The 17,972-nt window shown below is 46.5% G+C and overlaps 2 protein-coding genes across 5 annotated transcripts in view; one reads left to right on the top strand and one right to left on the bottom strand.

The window, feature by feature from the left end:
• GULP1 (GULP PTB domain containing engulfment adaptor 1) overlaps positions 1–17,972 on the bottom strand; it is a 1,926,496-nt gene that overhangs the window by 1,379,485 nt on the left and 529,039 nt on the right. The window lies entirely within an intron of this gene.
• The window catches only part of LOC144823205 (uncharacterized), a 53,458-nt gene that overhangs the window by 23,549 nt on the left and 11,937 nt on the right, over positions 1–17,972 (top strand). Inside the window, exon 3 of the mRNA XM_078681526.1 lies at positions 15,815–15,819. Coding sequence (XP_078537652.1) covers positions 15,815–15,819 — 5 coding nt within the window. The remainder of the gene's footprint in view (positions 1–15,814; positions 15,820–17,972) is intronic.

Raw genomic sequence — 17,972 nt, 5'->3', positions numbered from 1 at the left:
GACGTCAAAGGGCACAAGAGAGATGGAGGAAAGAAAAAAGAGGATAAGAAAGGAGGAGAGAGAGCAAAAGAGAAGCTAGGAGAAGCAAGAGAAGGAAAAGAGACAGAAGAAATAAGAGAAGATATAGAGAACAGACACATAAAAAAGGTAGAGAAAGTAGGGCAGAGTGGAGCTCCATGAATTCCACTGAGTTTTTATGCAACTCCACGGATTTCCGCATAATGTAACTCTGCCCATGCTCAGTAAATTGGGAGGAATTGTGTGTGTTTAGTGATGTGGTGAGAAAACCTATGTTTGTAGAACTTTGCTTTTACTTAATTTTCAGGATTACTATTTTAATACCCAATTGCACTCGCACTTTTGGTCCCGCTGTGAGATGCCATTTTTGATAGCACTCCAGCATTTGCCTTTCCCTATAAAATGATGGACATTTTGCAGATACTAAAATAAATGGCAAAATAGTAAAGGAAATACAGCTTAAAGAAGCACAAGTTAGGTCAAATAAGCCTGCACCTGAAAATCTTACAGATCACTTGTTTCCAGTATGATTTCAAGAATGGAAGTATCAAACCTATGTTATTTTTTTCTAGGAAAACATTTTTATTTTGTGTAAAAATAAATGATGGGCAGTGCGTGGACAAACAGTGGACACACGTAGTGGGCCCTCTGCTTGCGCGGAGAAGACACACCATAAGTAAGCCCATTTGCGCCCAAACGGGACCAGGTGCCAGGAACCATGTTCTTTCCTTAGCAAGTAAGTTAAAGTAAGTTAGCCTGATCCTCTTTTACAAGCAATCGCTTTACAAAAAAACCCTAAAGAAAGCTGTCTTACATTCAATGTTGATACTGTTGAAACATCTTGTAAAAACTGCTGAGGGTGCGGGATGCTAAGGAACACATTTCATATAAAGTTAGTCAGGGTATGTTCCTAACTAATTGTAGGTCCTTCCCGGCCCAAAAGCTATAACTCTTTGCCCTGATTTATGACAAGAGACCGGATGCTATTTACCTTACAATAACTTGGTTCCACAATGAGTCTGGGTTGGATCTTGCTCTGGCCCTGCCCCAGGATACTAAATAATATGTAGAGACTGGGGGATTATTCCCAAGGATGAGTTCAGCTGCCTTAACGCACCTGTACATATCTCAGATTGCAAATAGCATGTATTTTACAATAACGTTTTCCCCTACAACAGCATTCTTTGAGATCATATGATATAGAACCCCCCACCCCAGTCCAAGTGGGAAGTGTCTACATTTCTCCCTGAAGTAGCTGGACACATGGCAAGTACTAGAGCAAATGCTTCCATCATAGGGGATCTGAATTTCCACCTGGAAGACACAGTTAACACTCAGGCCACAGGCCTCTTACAGGATTTGAAGGCTAAGCAATTATCACAAAGGGCGTCAGGACCCACCCAAAAGAAGGGTCACCTGCTTGATCCGATTTACTCTACATATAATATGTTAAAGGCCCTTGAACCTCTTACCATTACTAGGTCATCATATGTTAACACAAAAGCTAACTGAGCCTGGTTGAAACTACCTACTGAAGCTTGGAAACATGCTCTTCTGTCCTCTAGGCCACTGCTAGGTTCAGACCCAGTACTAGCACATGGCAGAAACTTTGATTAACTAGAGTCAATGCTTGACTTAGTGCTCCTGAAAAAAACCTATACCAGCAATGTTAAACTAAAATCTGCCACTTGGTAAACTTAGAACACTTAAGCAAAAGTGTAAAAGAGCTGAAAGGATTTGGAGACAAGATTATTTGTAGTTATCCAAGCAGAAGTATTGAAACACTATTAGACCTTATAATAGTGAAATCAAAAAAAGCTCAGGAGGTATATTTTAAGGAGAAAATCAATGTGGCCTCTAATTCTCCATACAAAATATTTCACATGGTGAAAACTCTTCTAAAGCCTCCTTCAAATAGTCCAGCTCCGCAAGCCTGTACCACACTGTGTAATTACCTGGCAATTTTTTTCCAGACAAAATTCAGACCATTTATGATAAGTTTCAATCTGTGTCACATTTTGACACTGTTAACCCCAGGGAAAATATGACTGTCACCAATCTGGCCAACCGTACTGACTGCATTTTCCCCCTTGACCATAGACAGCTTCTCTGAACTTTCGAGTAAAATCAGACCAAGATCTCCAAATAATCCGGTTTCCCACTCTTTCTTAGTCAGAGCAGCTGATGTGATTTTCCCCTCTCTGCTTGACCTGATTAATCTTTCTTTAACGATGAGTTTGGTCCCAAAAGCATGGAAACACTCTATGGTTAAATCTCTACTGAAAAAGCCCAATCTTGACCCATGGAATTCAATGCCTAGCGACCTATCTCTCTTTTCCCCGGTATAAGCGAAACATCTGAAATACATGTCAATATTTAGCATTCAGATTTTTTAAAGAACACAATGTTTTACATGCTACGTAGACTGCATTCTGTCCCTATCATACTCTAGAGGTGGCTCTCTTGACCGTGAGTGAAGAAGCTAAAAATCTTAAATATCAGAGAGGCTCAGTGTGAGAAGTTAGCCTGAAATATGTTGTCCACTTTTCTAGTAAGCACCTTGCACCAGTCTAAGCGACCCTTATTGGTTGGTTGTAAAGTTAACCAGATATCCTAGTGGTAGCATGGACCAGCAGTCTTAGGCTTAAACTTCAGAGAGCATGTGAAGCCAGCTGTTTTACCATATATAATCCCTTGAATATCAAATGAAAGGACACCAGACAAGGTATATATCAAATATATATATGTATTTATTACTAACACAACCCCTCTGCACTCTTTATGAGGTCAGAGTTCGAGATACATTACAAGTTACTCATTAAGCATACTATAAGTTGCACAAATACAATTCTGCCCTAGGGGCCTCACAAACCATATACTAAGTAAGTGGTATAGGAACCACTGCAGGAATAGTGAATAGGCCTACGGCCTAGGGAATCGCTGGGGCTACACTACAGAACCAAAGGTTTGGAAGTAGGAGACCCACGGGAGACACGTGCAGTGTTCAAACACAGACGCAAGTTACCATTGACTTACAATGGAGAACGAAGAAGTCACAAAGTTACTGATTAAGGACACTTCCGGGTGCACTACGGTGAAACCCCTTTAAACTAGGACACTTGGATAGTCAATACCCACGGGAGCACTGGAGTACTCGAGTTACCTCACCCAGGAAAGCCCGGTGCATAGGTGTCTTTTCGTGTCGGGTTTTGTCGATGCTTTCAATGGAGACCTGCAAAAGAAGTGCTGCAGGCGGCCGAAGGATGAGTGTCCGGGTGGATCCAAGGGTGGATCGAGGAACTGAAGAACCTGAAAGCAGAGGGGACATAGTCTGGGTCACTAGCCAGTGACCAGGAAGGCACCAGGATGGAACTAGGTGATGTCACAGTGCAAACAGGTGAAGAGGTGAAGCTTGTCTCTGCAGCCACGAAGACTAGGAGGCGTCGACGACGACCAGGAGCTGGATTCGAGCTGTCCCACGAAGGATATAGTTGACTGCGTTGTCTGTATCTGGATTGGACCCAACAAGCCTTGGCAACCGCAACCCACACAGGAGTGAAGATTGGCTTCAGGTCAGACCAGCAAGGTCTGCGGGGCTTCTCCTTTGCAGGGAAGCTGGAGCAAGCCTGGAGTAACCAGGAAAGCAAGATGATTTCAAAGGTTCGCCTTCAGGGAGCTCACTAGCCAACTGGCTAGCAACTGGGAAGACACGTCAAGCTGAAATGCAGGAGCAGGCCCCACGCAGCACTAGTTGAGTGTGGAGGGCTGAGCTTCATTGCAAATGGCGCTCGGGTTTGGGGCTTCTCGTACCCCAATGCACAACTGCGAGTTACTTCAGGAGTCGATGCAGTTAGCAATTTGCAGGATGTCCAGGGAGTCTGGTCCCACGTCTCTCGTGTCCGCCATGGGTCTCAGCTATGCTGTGGATGTGGGTCGGAGTCCAAGAAGTCTGAAAGTCCAGTCCTGAGTAGCTGAGTCTTCGGGTTCCGTCCGGAGCGTTGACAAAGCAAGTAACCGGCAAGTTACTGGTGGTGCCTGTTTGAACAGGGTGGTCACTCCTTGACCACAAGGAAGATGTCTTCAGTCTTCTAGTCGGTATAGAACGTCGAAGGTCCAAGAGTTTCACTTCAGAGTTTCCGTTCAGGATAATCTAATGTCTCTAGACACAGCTCCGATCTTTATACTAATCTAAGGGGCTGGATAACCTGCTAGGTCCCTCCTATGGGTGGACCCTGAGAAGGGAGTGGGTACACCCCTTTCTCTTTGTCCAGTTTCGCGCCAGAGTGGGGCTGGAGTGCCCCAGCGACTGGTTTGAACCGGGCTATGCATGGTGCACCTTGTGTGCCCCAGGCAGTGTCTCATTTTGCATCCCTCCCTGCCCCAATACACATAAAGCCTGTCTGGGGAGGTGCTAGCACCTCCCAAGGCAGGAAACCTATTGTCCAGGCCTCCCCTGCCGGAGTTTCGTCCAGCAGCAGGAGGTCAGACTCGTGTCTGTGGCAGCAGCATCCATTTTGTGATACTGAGGCCCTGTTTACCTTTAACAGGGTAAGCAGTAACCAACATGTCCATTCCCTCTAGAAGGATGGAATGCTACACCCACCGCCGGAATTGGTGGGGGGGGGGGTAGTATTCCAAAGTGTTTGACACCTTACATGACATGTTTTGATAAAGCCCAACCAAAGTTAGCATTAACCATGAGGATTATAATGCACTTAAGAGTATATGGTATTGCTATATCATAGAACAGCTATAAGGACGTGGTTCCAAAAGCCGCAGAGGGGCTCAGCTCATGCTAAGGCACCCTCTCACATAAAACCAAGTACTCTGCCTCCAGGATTGTTAAGGCCTGCCATAGGAGTCACTTATAGGTTACTATGTGTCTATATATAAGGTAGATATAGATATACTATATCTAAGTAAGGGGTGATTACACCACCTTACCCAAGCTGAGTGATCAGCCTGTGGTGTCAGTTTGGATGGCCAGCCAGGGGTGGAATAATACATGCTGCAGCCCCTGGTAGGCCTGGGATGCACCTATGCCCTGGGTGCCTATGGTACACTATACAGGGGCTCACTAAGGTTACCCAATACCCAATCAGGTATGTACCTAAAGTACATGGTATCAATTTAGAGAGAGAACAGCTGGTCTGTGGGTCTGATTAGCAGGCCCACAGCCACACTAAAGTCGAAAAACCAGAAAATCACAACAAAAAGTGGGGGTGACCATAGGAAGCAGACCTTACTCTCCTACACAACCCCCTCCCCCCAAACGCAGAGACATTAAACTAACCTTGACCAGTTGAGTCTTCATGTTCTAAGTGGAAATATCTGGAGAGTCCATCTGCATTGGCATGGTCAGTCCCAGGTCTATGTTCCACTGTAAAGTCCATCCCCTGTAGGGAAATGGACCACCTAAGCAGTTTGGGATTTCACCCTTCATCTGATTTAGCCACAAGAGGGGCTTATGGTCTGTCTGAATCTTGAAGTGAGTACCAAACAAGTATGGCCTCAGCTTCTTCAGGGCCCAAACCACAGCAAAGGCCTCCCTCATAATAGCTGACCAACCGTTCTCTCAAGGGGTCAGCCTTCTGCTAATAAAAGCTATTGGCTGGTCTTGACCATCGTTATTCAATTGTGAAAGAACAGCTCCCACACCCAACTCAGAAGCATCTGTTTGGACAATGAATTCTTTGGAGTAATCTGGACTTTTCAGAATAGGTGCAGTGCTCATGGCCTGCTTCAGGTCATCAAATGCCTTTTGACAGCTTACTGTCCACCGAACTTTCTTTGGTATTTTCTTTGAGGTGAGGTCATTACGAGGAGTCACAATGGACCCATAGTTCCTAAACTTCATGTAGTAACCAGACAGGCCCAAGAAAGCTCTGACCTGTGTCTGGGTGGTTGGAGGAGTCCAGTTCTTTATGGTCTGGATCCTGCTCTCCAGTGGTTGAACCTGATCCCCACCTACAAGGTGGCCCAGGTACACAACCTTACTCTGCCCTATCTGGCACTTAGTATCCTTGATAGTTAGGCCTGCCTTCTGCAGGGCCTCCAAAACATTCTTCAGGTGGATCAGATGATCTTCCCAAGTGGAGCTAAAGACAGCAATATCATCAAGATAAGCTGCACAGTAGTCATCCAGACCTGAGAGGACTTGTTTCACCAACCTTTGGAAAGTGGCAGGTGCATTTTTCAGCCCAAAGGGCATTACCACAAATTGATAATGTCCTCCTGGGGTTGAAAATGCTGTTTTGGCTTTTGCATCCTCAGCTAGTCTGATTTGCCAGTAGCCAGCTGTCAAGTCAAATGTGCTCAAAAACTTGGCAGAAGCCAATCTGTCAATGAGCTCATCTGCCCTTGGTATTGGGTGGGCATCTGTCCCAGTGACAGCATTGAGACCTCTGTAGTCCACACAAAACCTCATGTCTCTCATACCATCTTGGGTGTGAGGTTTAGGCACTAGGACTACAGGACTGGCCCAAGGGCTCTCTGAGGGCTCAATAACTCCCAACTCCAATATCTTTTGGACCTCTGTCCTGATACAGTCCTGACATGGTCAGGTTGCCTGTAGATTTTACTCTTCACAGGCAGCCTGTCACCAGTGTGCATCTCATGGGTGCACCAGCTTGTCTGACTTGGAGTCAGTGAAAACATATGTTTGTAGGACTGTAGAACTTGTCTGCGGTCCCGCTGCTGTTGGTCAGTGAGGCTGCCTGCCAAGGCCACTCCATCAACTGAACCATCATCAGGGTTCTGAGAAAGCAGGTCTGGGAGAGGGTCACTCTCCTCCTCCTGTCCCTCATCTGTAGCCATGAGCAAGCCCATGTCTGCCCTGTCAACATATGCCTTTAATCTGTTGACATGAAGCACCCTGTGGGGGCTCCTGGGAGTTCCAAGGTCAACCAAGTAGGTTACCTCTCCCTTTTGCTCAACAATAGTGTGGGGTCCAGACCATTTGTCTTGGAGTGCTGCTGGGGCCACTGGCTCAAACACCCACACTTTCTGTCCTGGCCGGTAAACAGTCAGCACAGCCTTTTGGCCATGCCAGGCATTTTGAAGTTCCTGGCTCGCCTCAAGGTTTTTGGATGCCTTTTTCATGTACTAGGCCATCCTGGAGCGGAGACCAAGTACACAGTCCACAATGCCTTGTTTTGGCTTTTTGAGAGGTAACTCCCATCCTTCCTTCACCAGACAATGGGGTCCTCTTACAGGATGCCCAAACAGAAGTTCAAAAGGGCTGTAGCCAACCCCCTTCTGTGCGACCTCTCTATAAGCAAACAAAAGGCAGGGCAGAAGGATGTCCCATCTTCGCCTAAGCTTTTCAGGTAAACCCTTGATCATGCCCTTTAAGGTCTTGTTGAATCTCTCCACCAGACCATTGCACTGTGGGTGATAGGGTGTGGTGAACTTATAGTTCACTCCACTCTCCTACCACATAGCAGTCAAATATCCAGACATAATGTTTGCACCTCTGTCTGAGACAACCTCTTTCGGAAAACCCACTCTTGAGAAACCTCCCAGGAGGGCTCTAGCCACAACAGGTGCTGTTATGGTCCTTAAGGGAATAGCTTCTGGGTATCTGGTGGCATGATCCACTACCGCCAGAATAAACCTGTGCCCAGATGCTTCTTGGGGATCCATTGGTCCAACAATGTCAATCCCAACTCTTTCAAAGGGAACCCTCACCACAGGTAGTGGTATTAGGGGGGCCTTTGTGTGCCACCTGATTTGCCACTGGCTTGGCAGGTGATACAGGAGCAACAAAACGTCTTGGTATCTTCTGATATGTGTGGCCAGTGAAAGTGAGGGACAAGCCTGTCCCAAGTCTTGTGGCCAAGATGTCCTGCTAAGGGAATATCATGGGCTAAGGTAAGGAGGTAGCCCCTGAATCCAAAGGTATGACCAACCTCCTGGAAGCACCAGTCTTGGGGTCTCTAACCTCTGAATAAAGGAGCCCTTCATCCCAATACACTCTATGGGTACCTGTAGCATTCCCAGCAGCCTCAGCAGCAGCTTGCTGTCTTAGAGGTTCAAGAGAGGGGCAGTCCAGCTGCGCTTGCCTAAGATCTGCCCTTGAAGGTCCCCCTGTCCCAAGAAACTCAACCTGATCAGGCTCAAGCTCTTCTAGGACAGTTCCTTCTTGGGTCTCACAATCAGCTTCCTCAGAAGGCTGACCCTCATTCTTAGGCAGGGGGGAAGGCACTGCCTTAACCCTACAGCTCTTTCTCTTGGTAGGCAACTGGTCCATAGTTTCAGGATCCAGGGCCTGTTCAGTTTTGCACTTTTTTTTGGCCTGTGACTTGGTCACAGCAAGGACATGTGCTGATATACCTACCATCTCTGCATGAGTCTATATACTGCACTTCAGACCAGACTGAAGATTCCAGATCATCAGATCATTGCCAAGCAGACATTCTACAGGGAGGTCTGAACTAACAACAACTCTTTTGAGGCCAGTTACCCCTCCCCAGGAGGAATTAACGATTGCCATACTATGGGTGGGAGTGACATTGCTTGCATTGGTCACTAGGTAATTGTCACCTAGTATTATCTGTCTAGGGTCCACAAAGTTAGGTGTCACCATAGTGACACTGTCCCTGTAGGCCTGAGCCACTTTGTTATTGATTAGAGGTGTCTATCTGTACTTGCCCAAGTTATTGGGGCTCACAGTAGAGGACATAGCCATGTCCACATCACAGACAAGAACAGCTTGAGTTGTGTTGGAACTGGCCCTTCTTGCAGGGCCATCCCCAAACTTTTTGCTTCTTCCTCCTTTATTTTTCCTGACCCGTGGCTGTTGGCAATAGGACTCTGCGCACTTTACCACTGCTGATCAGTGCTAAAGTGCATATGCTCTCTGTGTAAATTGTTATTGTGATTGGATATACATGATTGGCATATTTGTATCACCACGAAGTCCCTAGTAAAGTGCACTGGGTGTGCCAGGGCTGGTGATGACAAATGCTACTAGTGGGCCTGCAGCACTAATTGTGCCACCCACATGTGTAGCCCTAAAATGGTGTCTCAGGCCTGCCACCGCAGTGCCTGTGTGCAGTCTGTGAACTGCCATGTCCTCCTGGTCCGTGTCCCCACTGACCAGGCCTAACCCATCCCTTTTTGTGTACATTGGTTACCCCTATGGAAGGCCCAAGGTAACCCCCTGGGCAGGGTGCAGTGTATGTGAAAGGTAGAGCATGCACTGGCGCAGGTGACCTGCTCTGGTAGTGAATTACAGCCATTTTCGTTTTCCACTATTGTAAGGCTATCTTGCTCCAATAGACTATCATGGGGGATGCTGGCTACAGTGGATACCAGCATTTCTTCCCATAGGAACAAGATGGGACATAAGAGTCGAGTATCCCTGAACTCAGAATTTAATAACACATCTTTTAGGAAAGGTTGTTTTTGAATCCTGTGTTTGAGAACAGCACTTTTAGAAAGTTGCTGTTCTCTTGTCTGACCTTCCTGTGTGCCTTGGCCTGTTTGTGTATTGACTGTCTGGTTTGAGAGTGACAGGGGCTAGGGATTCCCCAGGAGGCTGGCTGAGTCAGCCCAAGGCTGAATGACTGCATTTGCAACTTGAGTGGTGGGAGGAGATAGCACCTGGGCCTGAATAGGGCTGGGCCTGCCTTCCACAATGCTGGCTCCACCTCCTGCTGGGCGGCTGACGACCCTGCCCCTCACTCTGAAAGGAAAGGAGAAGCCAGGAAAACAAAGTGCTCAAGAAACACCCAGAACTGGTTCAGACCGGGCTTTAGGGGTATAAGTACAGGTCCCCTGACAACAGAAAATTAGATCATCCTGGAATCAAGAAGGAACCTCTGCCAAGGAGAAAGCTGAAACTGAAGAAGGAAGATTGTCCAGATGTTTCTCTGCTGGATTGCCCTGCTGTTGCTTTGCTGCCAAGGAGAGGGGAAGGACTTTGCTTTGTGCTGTGTCCCCTTGCTTGAAGGAATCTCCAAGGGCCTGAGAAGAGCTGGCTCCCTGTTCTGAAGTCCCAGGAACTACAGGACTTCACCCCCAGCTTCCCCTGAGCTCTACTGAGAGAGATCTGTCCTTCCTGGAGTGCTTGGCCCATGTGTGGTGCCTCTGGAAGTTGTACCTGTGTTGGGAAGTTGGAAACTAAGCTTGAGAGACTTTGCTACAGAAAAGTTATCGCATCGCTCGCTGTGGAGCGCATCCCCAATAGTGCTAGGAAATTCCCGCCTCTACGAAGGTCGAGATCGTCGCAGCACCTGTTGCCGCTGTCAGAGCCGTCGCACCCTTCATTTGCGGGACACACCCGATCGGTGCGGGAAATCTAACATTGCTGCGAGTGTCGTCGCAGAGCCTGTCGTCGCTGGGTGAGATCGCTGCACCGCCTGCTTGCGGACTGCATCCCGCCGCTGCGAGAGTCATCGCCGAAGCCAACGCATCGAGGAGTTGCGAGAGAGAAGATCACCGCTGGTCCGCGCATCGTCACCCCGGAGATCGCCGCACCTCCAAAAATCGTCGCATCGTGCCTTTACGAGAACAAACTTCCTACGGAACCTCCGCACCGGAATCCATACAAGTGGCCTTCCTCCCCATACAGAGCGGATCCGTCGCAACACTCCCACTGCTGCAGCGGGGCTGTCGCAAACGCCTCCCCAGGGTCTCAGGAGCAACGCATCACTTGTTTTCCACCGCACCAGCTTCTGCTTTTGGAACTTTGTCGCAACTCAAGATACTGTGAGCTAAACGTGACGCAACTGTGAACTTTTCACGTAACTGTGGATTATTTTATCGCAACCTGAAGAATTTTTATCGCAACCTTAGGAACTCTTTTGAAACCATATTCTTGAACTGTGTATGTTGAATTTTTGTCGTTTTGGTCTCGTGTAGTTTAGATTAAATACCTTTATTTTTCTAAACTGTTGTGGAGTCAGTTTGTGGTGTTTTGACTGTGTTACTGTGAGTGTTGGTACAAATACTTTACACATTGCCTCTGGTTAGCCTAGACTGCTCGTGCCAACCTACCTAGAGGGTGAACAGGGGTTATCTCAGAGGATTTCCTCCTTACCCTGACTAGAAGTAAGGGTCCCTATTTGGACAGTGGTACCTACCCCTGCCAACTAGAGACCCCCATTTCTAACAAGTTGGTATTCTGACTAGGCCAGAATCCATCTCAGTACCCAATAGTGGTTGGAGCTGTCTCCTTTTTGGTGCAATCACTGGTCCAGTGAGTGTTAACCGTACAATTCTTGCACAAGGGTTTATTTGGGCCTTCCTTTTTCTTAGATTTTTGGGAACCCCCACCATTAGAAGCTTTTTGTAGACCTTGTGAAGACTTCTGGTCTTTTGCTTTCTCCCCACCCTTTTGGTCTTGCTTCTTCTGATCACCACCTTGGTTCTGGACCTTCTGCTTCACCCTGGTTCCGACCCACTTGTCTGCCTTCTTTCCCAATTCTTGGGGAGAGGTCAGATCAGAGTCAATCAGGTGTTGATGCAATAACTGGTTCTGACAATTATTAAGAATGTGTTCTCTCATAATCAAATTATACAATCCTGTATAGTCTTTGACCTTACTGCCCAGTAACCAGCCTTCCAGAGCCTAAGTGGCACAATCTACAAAGTCAGTCCAGTCCTGAGTCTGTGTCTTCTGGGTGTCTCTGAACAGCACCTATACTGTTCAGTGGTTAAGCCAAACCCATCTATCAGAGCACTCTTCAGGACAGTGTAGTTGTAAGCATCTTCATCACTAGCTGTGAGGAGCTTGTCTTTACCTTTTTCTGAAAAGGAGAGCCATAAGATTGCTCCCCACTGACTTTGGGGTACCTGCTGTACTTTGAAGGCCCTCTCCAACGCAGTTATCCACTTGTGGATGTCATCCTTACTCTGGTAGGGAGGGACAATCTTACTTAGGTTTCTATGGTCATATGACCTTTCCCTATCTCTAGGGATGTTGCTGCCACCAATGGAATCTAATCCACTCAACTTTGGCTCACTAGCAAGAGCCAGGGTCTCTTTAGCAAGGGCAATTTCTTGCATCTTGATCCTAAGCTTGACTTCCCTCATTCTAGCCTTATGCTCTCCTCTCTGAGGGGAAGTCATTCTCCCCATTGCTGAGGTGTCTGACCCTATTGAGTCACCAGAGTGGCTGGATTCACTGGAAAGTGATCTCTCCCTTCTGTGCTCAGTGTTAAGCCTACTTGGGGGTCTGGTTTGGATATTCTCCCCTCCATCCCCATGTAGTCTTAGGTTGACCTGGTTCAGTTCTCCAACTTGGACCTGATCATCCTCCTCTTCATCATCAGTACCCCCTTGATGGTTATCATGGGAATCCTGTGTTGAGGGATGGCCCCCCGCTCCACTACCTGTCTGATCTGGGGTTGCAGCCTTTTTGGTATCATACTCCACTAATAGATCTATCAGGTGCCTCAGGGTTGGACTCTGTCCTTGTCTCAGTTTCCTGAGTGAACATAAACTTCTAAGTTCATTAAAAGTAAATGTATCATAGTGAGAAGGTGCCCATGGAGGGTCAACTTCTGCTGGGAGAGACACACTAGGCTCTCCTCTTACGGACATTTTCTAGTGAGGTGTGGTGTGTGCACCTACCTACACTACGTGTTACCTACTAGAACCTCTCTAGGAGTTGTAGTCAGGGTGTGCTAACCCCTTTCCTCTACAACAACTAAGTTCAGTAGAACATAAGTATTATAAGACTTGATTTATATGTACCTCTAGGTACCTTAATGTGATCTTTCAAATGATATTTTAAGATTATATAGTAAAACAACAGCAAGCTCTTATACCAACCGCTGCACACCAATGTGACAAGTTAGCCTGGCACATGTTGTCCACTATTCTAGTGAGCACCTTGCACCGGTCTAAACGACCCTTGATGGTGGTGTAAAGTCAACCTTATAGATCAGGTATCCTAGTGGTAGCATGGACCAGCAGTCTTAGGCTAAAACTTCAGAGAGCATGTGAAGCCAGCTGTTTTACCATATATAATCCCTTGAATGCCAAACGAAAGGACACCACACAAGGTATATATCAAATATATATGTATTTATTACTAACACATCCCCTCTGCACTCTTTATGGGGTCAGAGTTTGAGATACGTTATGAGTTACTCATTAAGCATACTATAAGTTGCACAAATACAATTCTGCCTTAGGGGCCTCACGAACCATATACTAAGTAAGTGGTATAAGAACCACTGCAGGAATAGTGAATAGGCCTACGGCCTAGGGAATCGCTGGGGCTACACTACAGATCCAATGGTTTGGAAGTAGGAGACCCACGGGAGACGTGTGCAGTGTGGGAACACAGACGCAATTTACCATTGACTTACAATGGAGAACGAAGAAGTCACAAAGTTACTGATTAAGGACACTTCCGGGTGGACTATGGTGAAACCCCTTTAAACTAGGACACTTGGATAGTCAATACCCATGGGTGCAGCGGAGTACTCGAGTTACCTCACCCAGGGTAGCCGGGTGCATAGGTGTCTTTTCGTGTCGGGTTTTGTCGATGCTTTCAATGGAGACCTGCAAAAGAAGTGCTGCAGGCGGCCGAAGGAAGAGTGTCCGGGTGGATCCAAGAGTGGATCGAGGAACTGAAGAACCTGAAAGAAGCGGGAACAGAGTCTGGGTCACTAGCCAGTGACCAGGAAGGAACCAGGATGGAACCAGGTGATGTTGTGATGCAAACAGGTGAAGAGGTGAAGCTTGTCTCTGCAGCCACGAGGACCAGGAGGCGTTGACGATGACCAGGAGCTGGATTCGAGCTGTCCCACAAACGATCTAGTTGACTGCAGTGTTGGTATCCGGATTGGACCCTATAAGCTTTGGCAACCGCAACCCATGCAGGAAGTGAAGATTGGCTTCAGGTCAGACCAGCAAGGTCTGCGGGGCTTCTCCTTTGCAGGGAAGCTGGAGCAAATCTGGGGCAACCATGAAAGCAAGATGATTTCAAAGGGTCGCCTTTAGGGGGCACATTAGCCAACAGTCTAGCAACCGGGAAGACGCGTTGAGCTGAAATGCAAGAGCAGGCTCCACTCGGCTCTCGTGGAGTGTGGAGGGCTGAGCTTCGTTGAAAATGGCGCTCGGGTCTGGGGCTTCTCATACTCCGATGCACAACTGCGAGTTACCTCAGGAGTCAATGCAGTTAGCAATTTGCAGGATGTCCAGGGAGTCTGGTCCCACGTCTCTCGTGTCCGCCACGGGTCTCAGCTATGCTGTGGATGTGGGTCAAAGTCAAATAAGTCTGGAAGTCCAGTCCTGAGTAGCTGAGTCTTTAGGTTCCATCGGGAGCGTTGACAAAGCAAACCGGCAAGTTACTGGTGGTGCCTGTTTGAACAGGGTGGTCACTCCTTGACCACAAGGAAGATGTCTTCAGTCTTCTAGTCGGTATAGAACGTCAAAGGTCCAAGACTTTCATTTTAGAGTTTCAGTCCAGGATAATCTAATGTCTCTAGACGCAGCTCTTATCTTTATACTAATCTAAGGGGCTGGATTACCTGCTAGGTCCCTCCTATGGTTGGACCCTGAGAAGGGGGTGGTTACACCCCTTTCTCTTTGTCCAGTTTCGCGCCAGAATGGGGCTGGAGTGCCCCAGCAACTGGTTTGAACTGGGCTATGCATGGAGCACCTTGTGTGCCCCGGGTAGTGTCTCATTGTGCAGCCCTCCCTGCCCCAATACACTAAAAGCCTGTCTGGGGAGGTGCTAGCACCTCCCAAGGCAGGAAACCTATTGTCCATGCCTCCCCTTTAACCGGGTAAGCAGTAACCAACATGTCTTCTCCCTCTAGAAAGGTGGAATGCTACCCCCACCACCAGAATTGGCGGGGGGTAGTATTCCAAAGTGTTTGACACCTTACACGACATGTTTTGATAAAGCCAAACCAAAGTTAGCATTAACCGTGAGGATTATAATGCACTTAAGAGTATATGGCATGGCTATATCATAGAACAGCTATAAGGACGTGGTTCTGAAAGCTGCAGAGGGGCTCAGCTCATGCTAGGGCAACCTCTCACATAAAACCAAGCACTCTGCCTCCAGGATAGTTAAGGCCTGCCAAAGGAGTGACTTATAGGTTACTATGTGTCTATATATATGGTAGATATAGATATACTATATCTAAGTAAGGGGTGATTACACCACCTTACCCAAGCTGAGTGATCAGCCTCTGGTGTCAGTTTGGATGGCCAGCCAGGTGTGGCATAATACATACTGCAGCCCCTGGTAGGCCTTGGATGCATCTATGCCCTGGGTACCTATAGTACACTATACATGGGCTCACAAAGGTGACCCAATACCCAATCAGGTAATCACCTAAAGTACATGGTATCAATTTAGAGAGAGAACAGCTGGGCTGTGGGTCTCATTAGCAGGCCCACAGCCACACTAAAGTAAAAATAAACTGAAAATCACTACAAAAAGTGTAGTCCAGGCATGACAGAATATGTCTGGACCACCAACCTTTTTGCGATGGAAGGGAGAAGGGGAAGAATCTTGCGTAGCATCCTCAAAATTCCATAAGAAATTACCACTAGTTTTACAACCTAGGAGTCAAAAGTTAAAGGTGTGACAATCCGCATTCCTAAGGTTTTTAAGGTTGCTTTAGGGACCAAAGGAGTAGCTAGACACCCAGGCCAACTCATATCGAGAGATTGGCTAATGTTATTCCCCAGGATCATCAGCTCTGTTTTGTCTGCATTTAATTTGACCTGGGGAATAACATTAGCCAATCTCTCGATATGAGTTGGCCTGGGTGTCTAGCTACTCCTTGACAAAAATATTGTTTCCTTTTTTATTTGTTCACAGATCAGGTAATGTCATTTTTCAACATTTCCGACATTTCTCCTTCTTCATCATACATTAACCAGTGTACACCCCTTGATTGCCACCAATCAAAAGTAGATCTTCTACAGCTTACGATATCTAGCCGAGGCGAAAGACTGGAATGGAAAAAATAATGATGGTGTCCAAAAGAGAGATTTCTAAAGTTTACTTTCAGGCAGCCCACACAGCATTCGTAGTGCATGTTATACTCGCTTTGCAATTTGACTCAGACTATAAAAAGAGAACTTGTTAAAATATTCTGCTATGTAACAAAGCCACAGGCATTAAAGACTACCCCTCTCATTTGAACTAACAGTTCAACAAAATTGATTCATTTCTTCAATAATAAGATTCTGAAATTCTCTTCCAAAATTTCACAGAAGTCAAATTAATCACATTTCTCAATATAACAATGGTCTGCAAAGCAGCTGGTGTGATTAAATCCTTCAGTAAATTCGCAGAGCTTTTTCGGCCTTCAAATTGCCATACTTGAATATAATATACACAGAATCACAATTGTTTCACTCCAAAAAGAAAAACGTTAAAGCACCTTAAAACATACCATGATTTCTCCCATTAGAAAGAAACTACGACCAATGCCTAGGAAATAGAAAACTGAATGGCCTCTTTAACTTCCCTTTTAATTAGGTAATGCTTGTAGGAAGCTGACTCTTTATAGCATCAGGTGTAGGGGTGTCCTTTGGTGATGGACATCAGCTGACCAGTGCAGGTCGCTGTTGAGGGGGTGGTCGTGCAGAGGTGGCAGGGATCAAAGTGGAGTGAAGCAGGGGTCAGCCCACGGTGGACTTTTGCTAAAAAATGCTGGGCAATCTTTGCTTGACTGGTGGGCCACTGGAACTCAGGCCGTGGCATCGGGGGTAGAGGTAGTCAGTTTCATGGTTCTGGAGGTCAGAGCTTTGGTCTTTAAAGTTGGTCTTCTTATGGCTCCGTTCTCCAAAGGACTTTAGGAGTCTTTTTAGAGGACAGACAGTCCACACAGGGTTCTGGAGGTCTGTGGACTGAGGGACGAGTCGTTGTTCTTTAGCACAGTCTTTGAGGGCTGTAGACAGGCTGGTAGGGCTAAGGCCATGTCAGTTGATGTCTTCAGTCGTTGCTGCTGAATGCATCTTCTCTGTCCTCTTCTTTGTAGGTCATTGGTAATTTGAGGGTTAGGGGTGTGCCTAAATACTAATTTTAGGGACGTTACAGGGGCCAGAAGGTAGTACCAATGTTACAGGTTGATAAACTTCAGTTAAGAAAAGTGGATTTTTATTTTTGCTATGTAGTATCCATAGACCTGACAACTTTGGGGTGGGATTCCCCCAGACTTTTTGCCTTCATCTCCCCTGTTTTTTTGAGAATTTGTTCTTGTTGGCTTTAGAACTCTGTGCAGATTACCGAAGAACACATGCATATAAGTAAGTCTCCGCTAAATGATACTGCTTCTCCCGGGGGCCTGTAAATTAAATGCTAATAGTGGCCTGCAACACTCATTATACAACCCACTAGAGCAGCACTGTAAAACATGTCTTGGACCTGCCACTGCAGGCTGTAGTGCAGTTTTAAACTGTCATTTCAACCTGGCAGAATATATCTTTTGGCAAATATCTGGTCACCAATGTTAATCAGACCCAAACTGCACAACTTTACAGCCCTCTCTATACAATAAACTCCATTAAACAGATTTGAACACTTTCTTTGAATAAAGTTGATACTCTTCAGTGCAGCGATTATTCTAATGAAGATAGATGATTTTAGTGTTCAAAATGCAAACAAAATGTTGCTCAACATTTGTGAAATCTGAAACTGACCATGCAAGAATTTTCTTATTCAAATAACCATATCCAAAATGCATTTAGGGAAAAACCTTCATCAGGGGTAGCAATAAAGCGGAAATAGGAAATAGAAAAGGTCTAAATAGGACAGTTCATAGGGAAATAGAAGACATGGTGTGTTTGTGTCTCTGCATCACATTTAACATGCCAGTGCAGTTGACAATTCTTCGTGTTCTGTGGGATTCCTCACAAAAGACCTCAGCATCAAAAGGATTGGTAATGAAATGTCATGCACTGGATGCCTCGATTGAATAACTGTCTGGTCATATGATGTTATGCAGTCTTAACCCAAGCGAGCTATTTTG

The sequence above is a fragment of the Lissotriton helveticus genome, chromosome 3_1 (genome assembly GCF_964261635.1).
Source record: "Lissotriton helveticus chromosome 3_1, aLisHel1.1, whole genome shotgun sequence".
NCBI classification, from domain to species: domain Eukaryota; kingdom Metazoa; phylum Chordata; class Amphibia; order Caudata; family Salamandridae; genus Lissotriton; species Lissotriton helveticus.
Note: the sequence above shows the minus strand (reverse complement) of the source record. Positions and strands in the feature narration are given on the sequence as shown.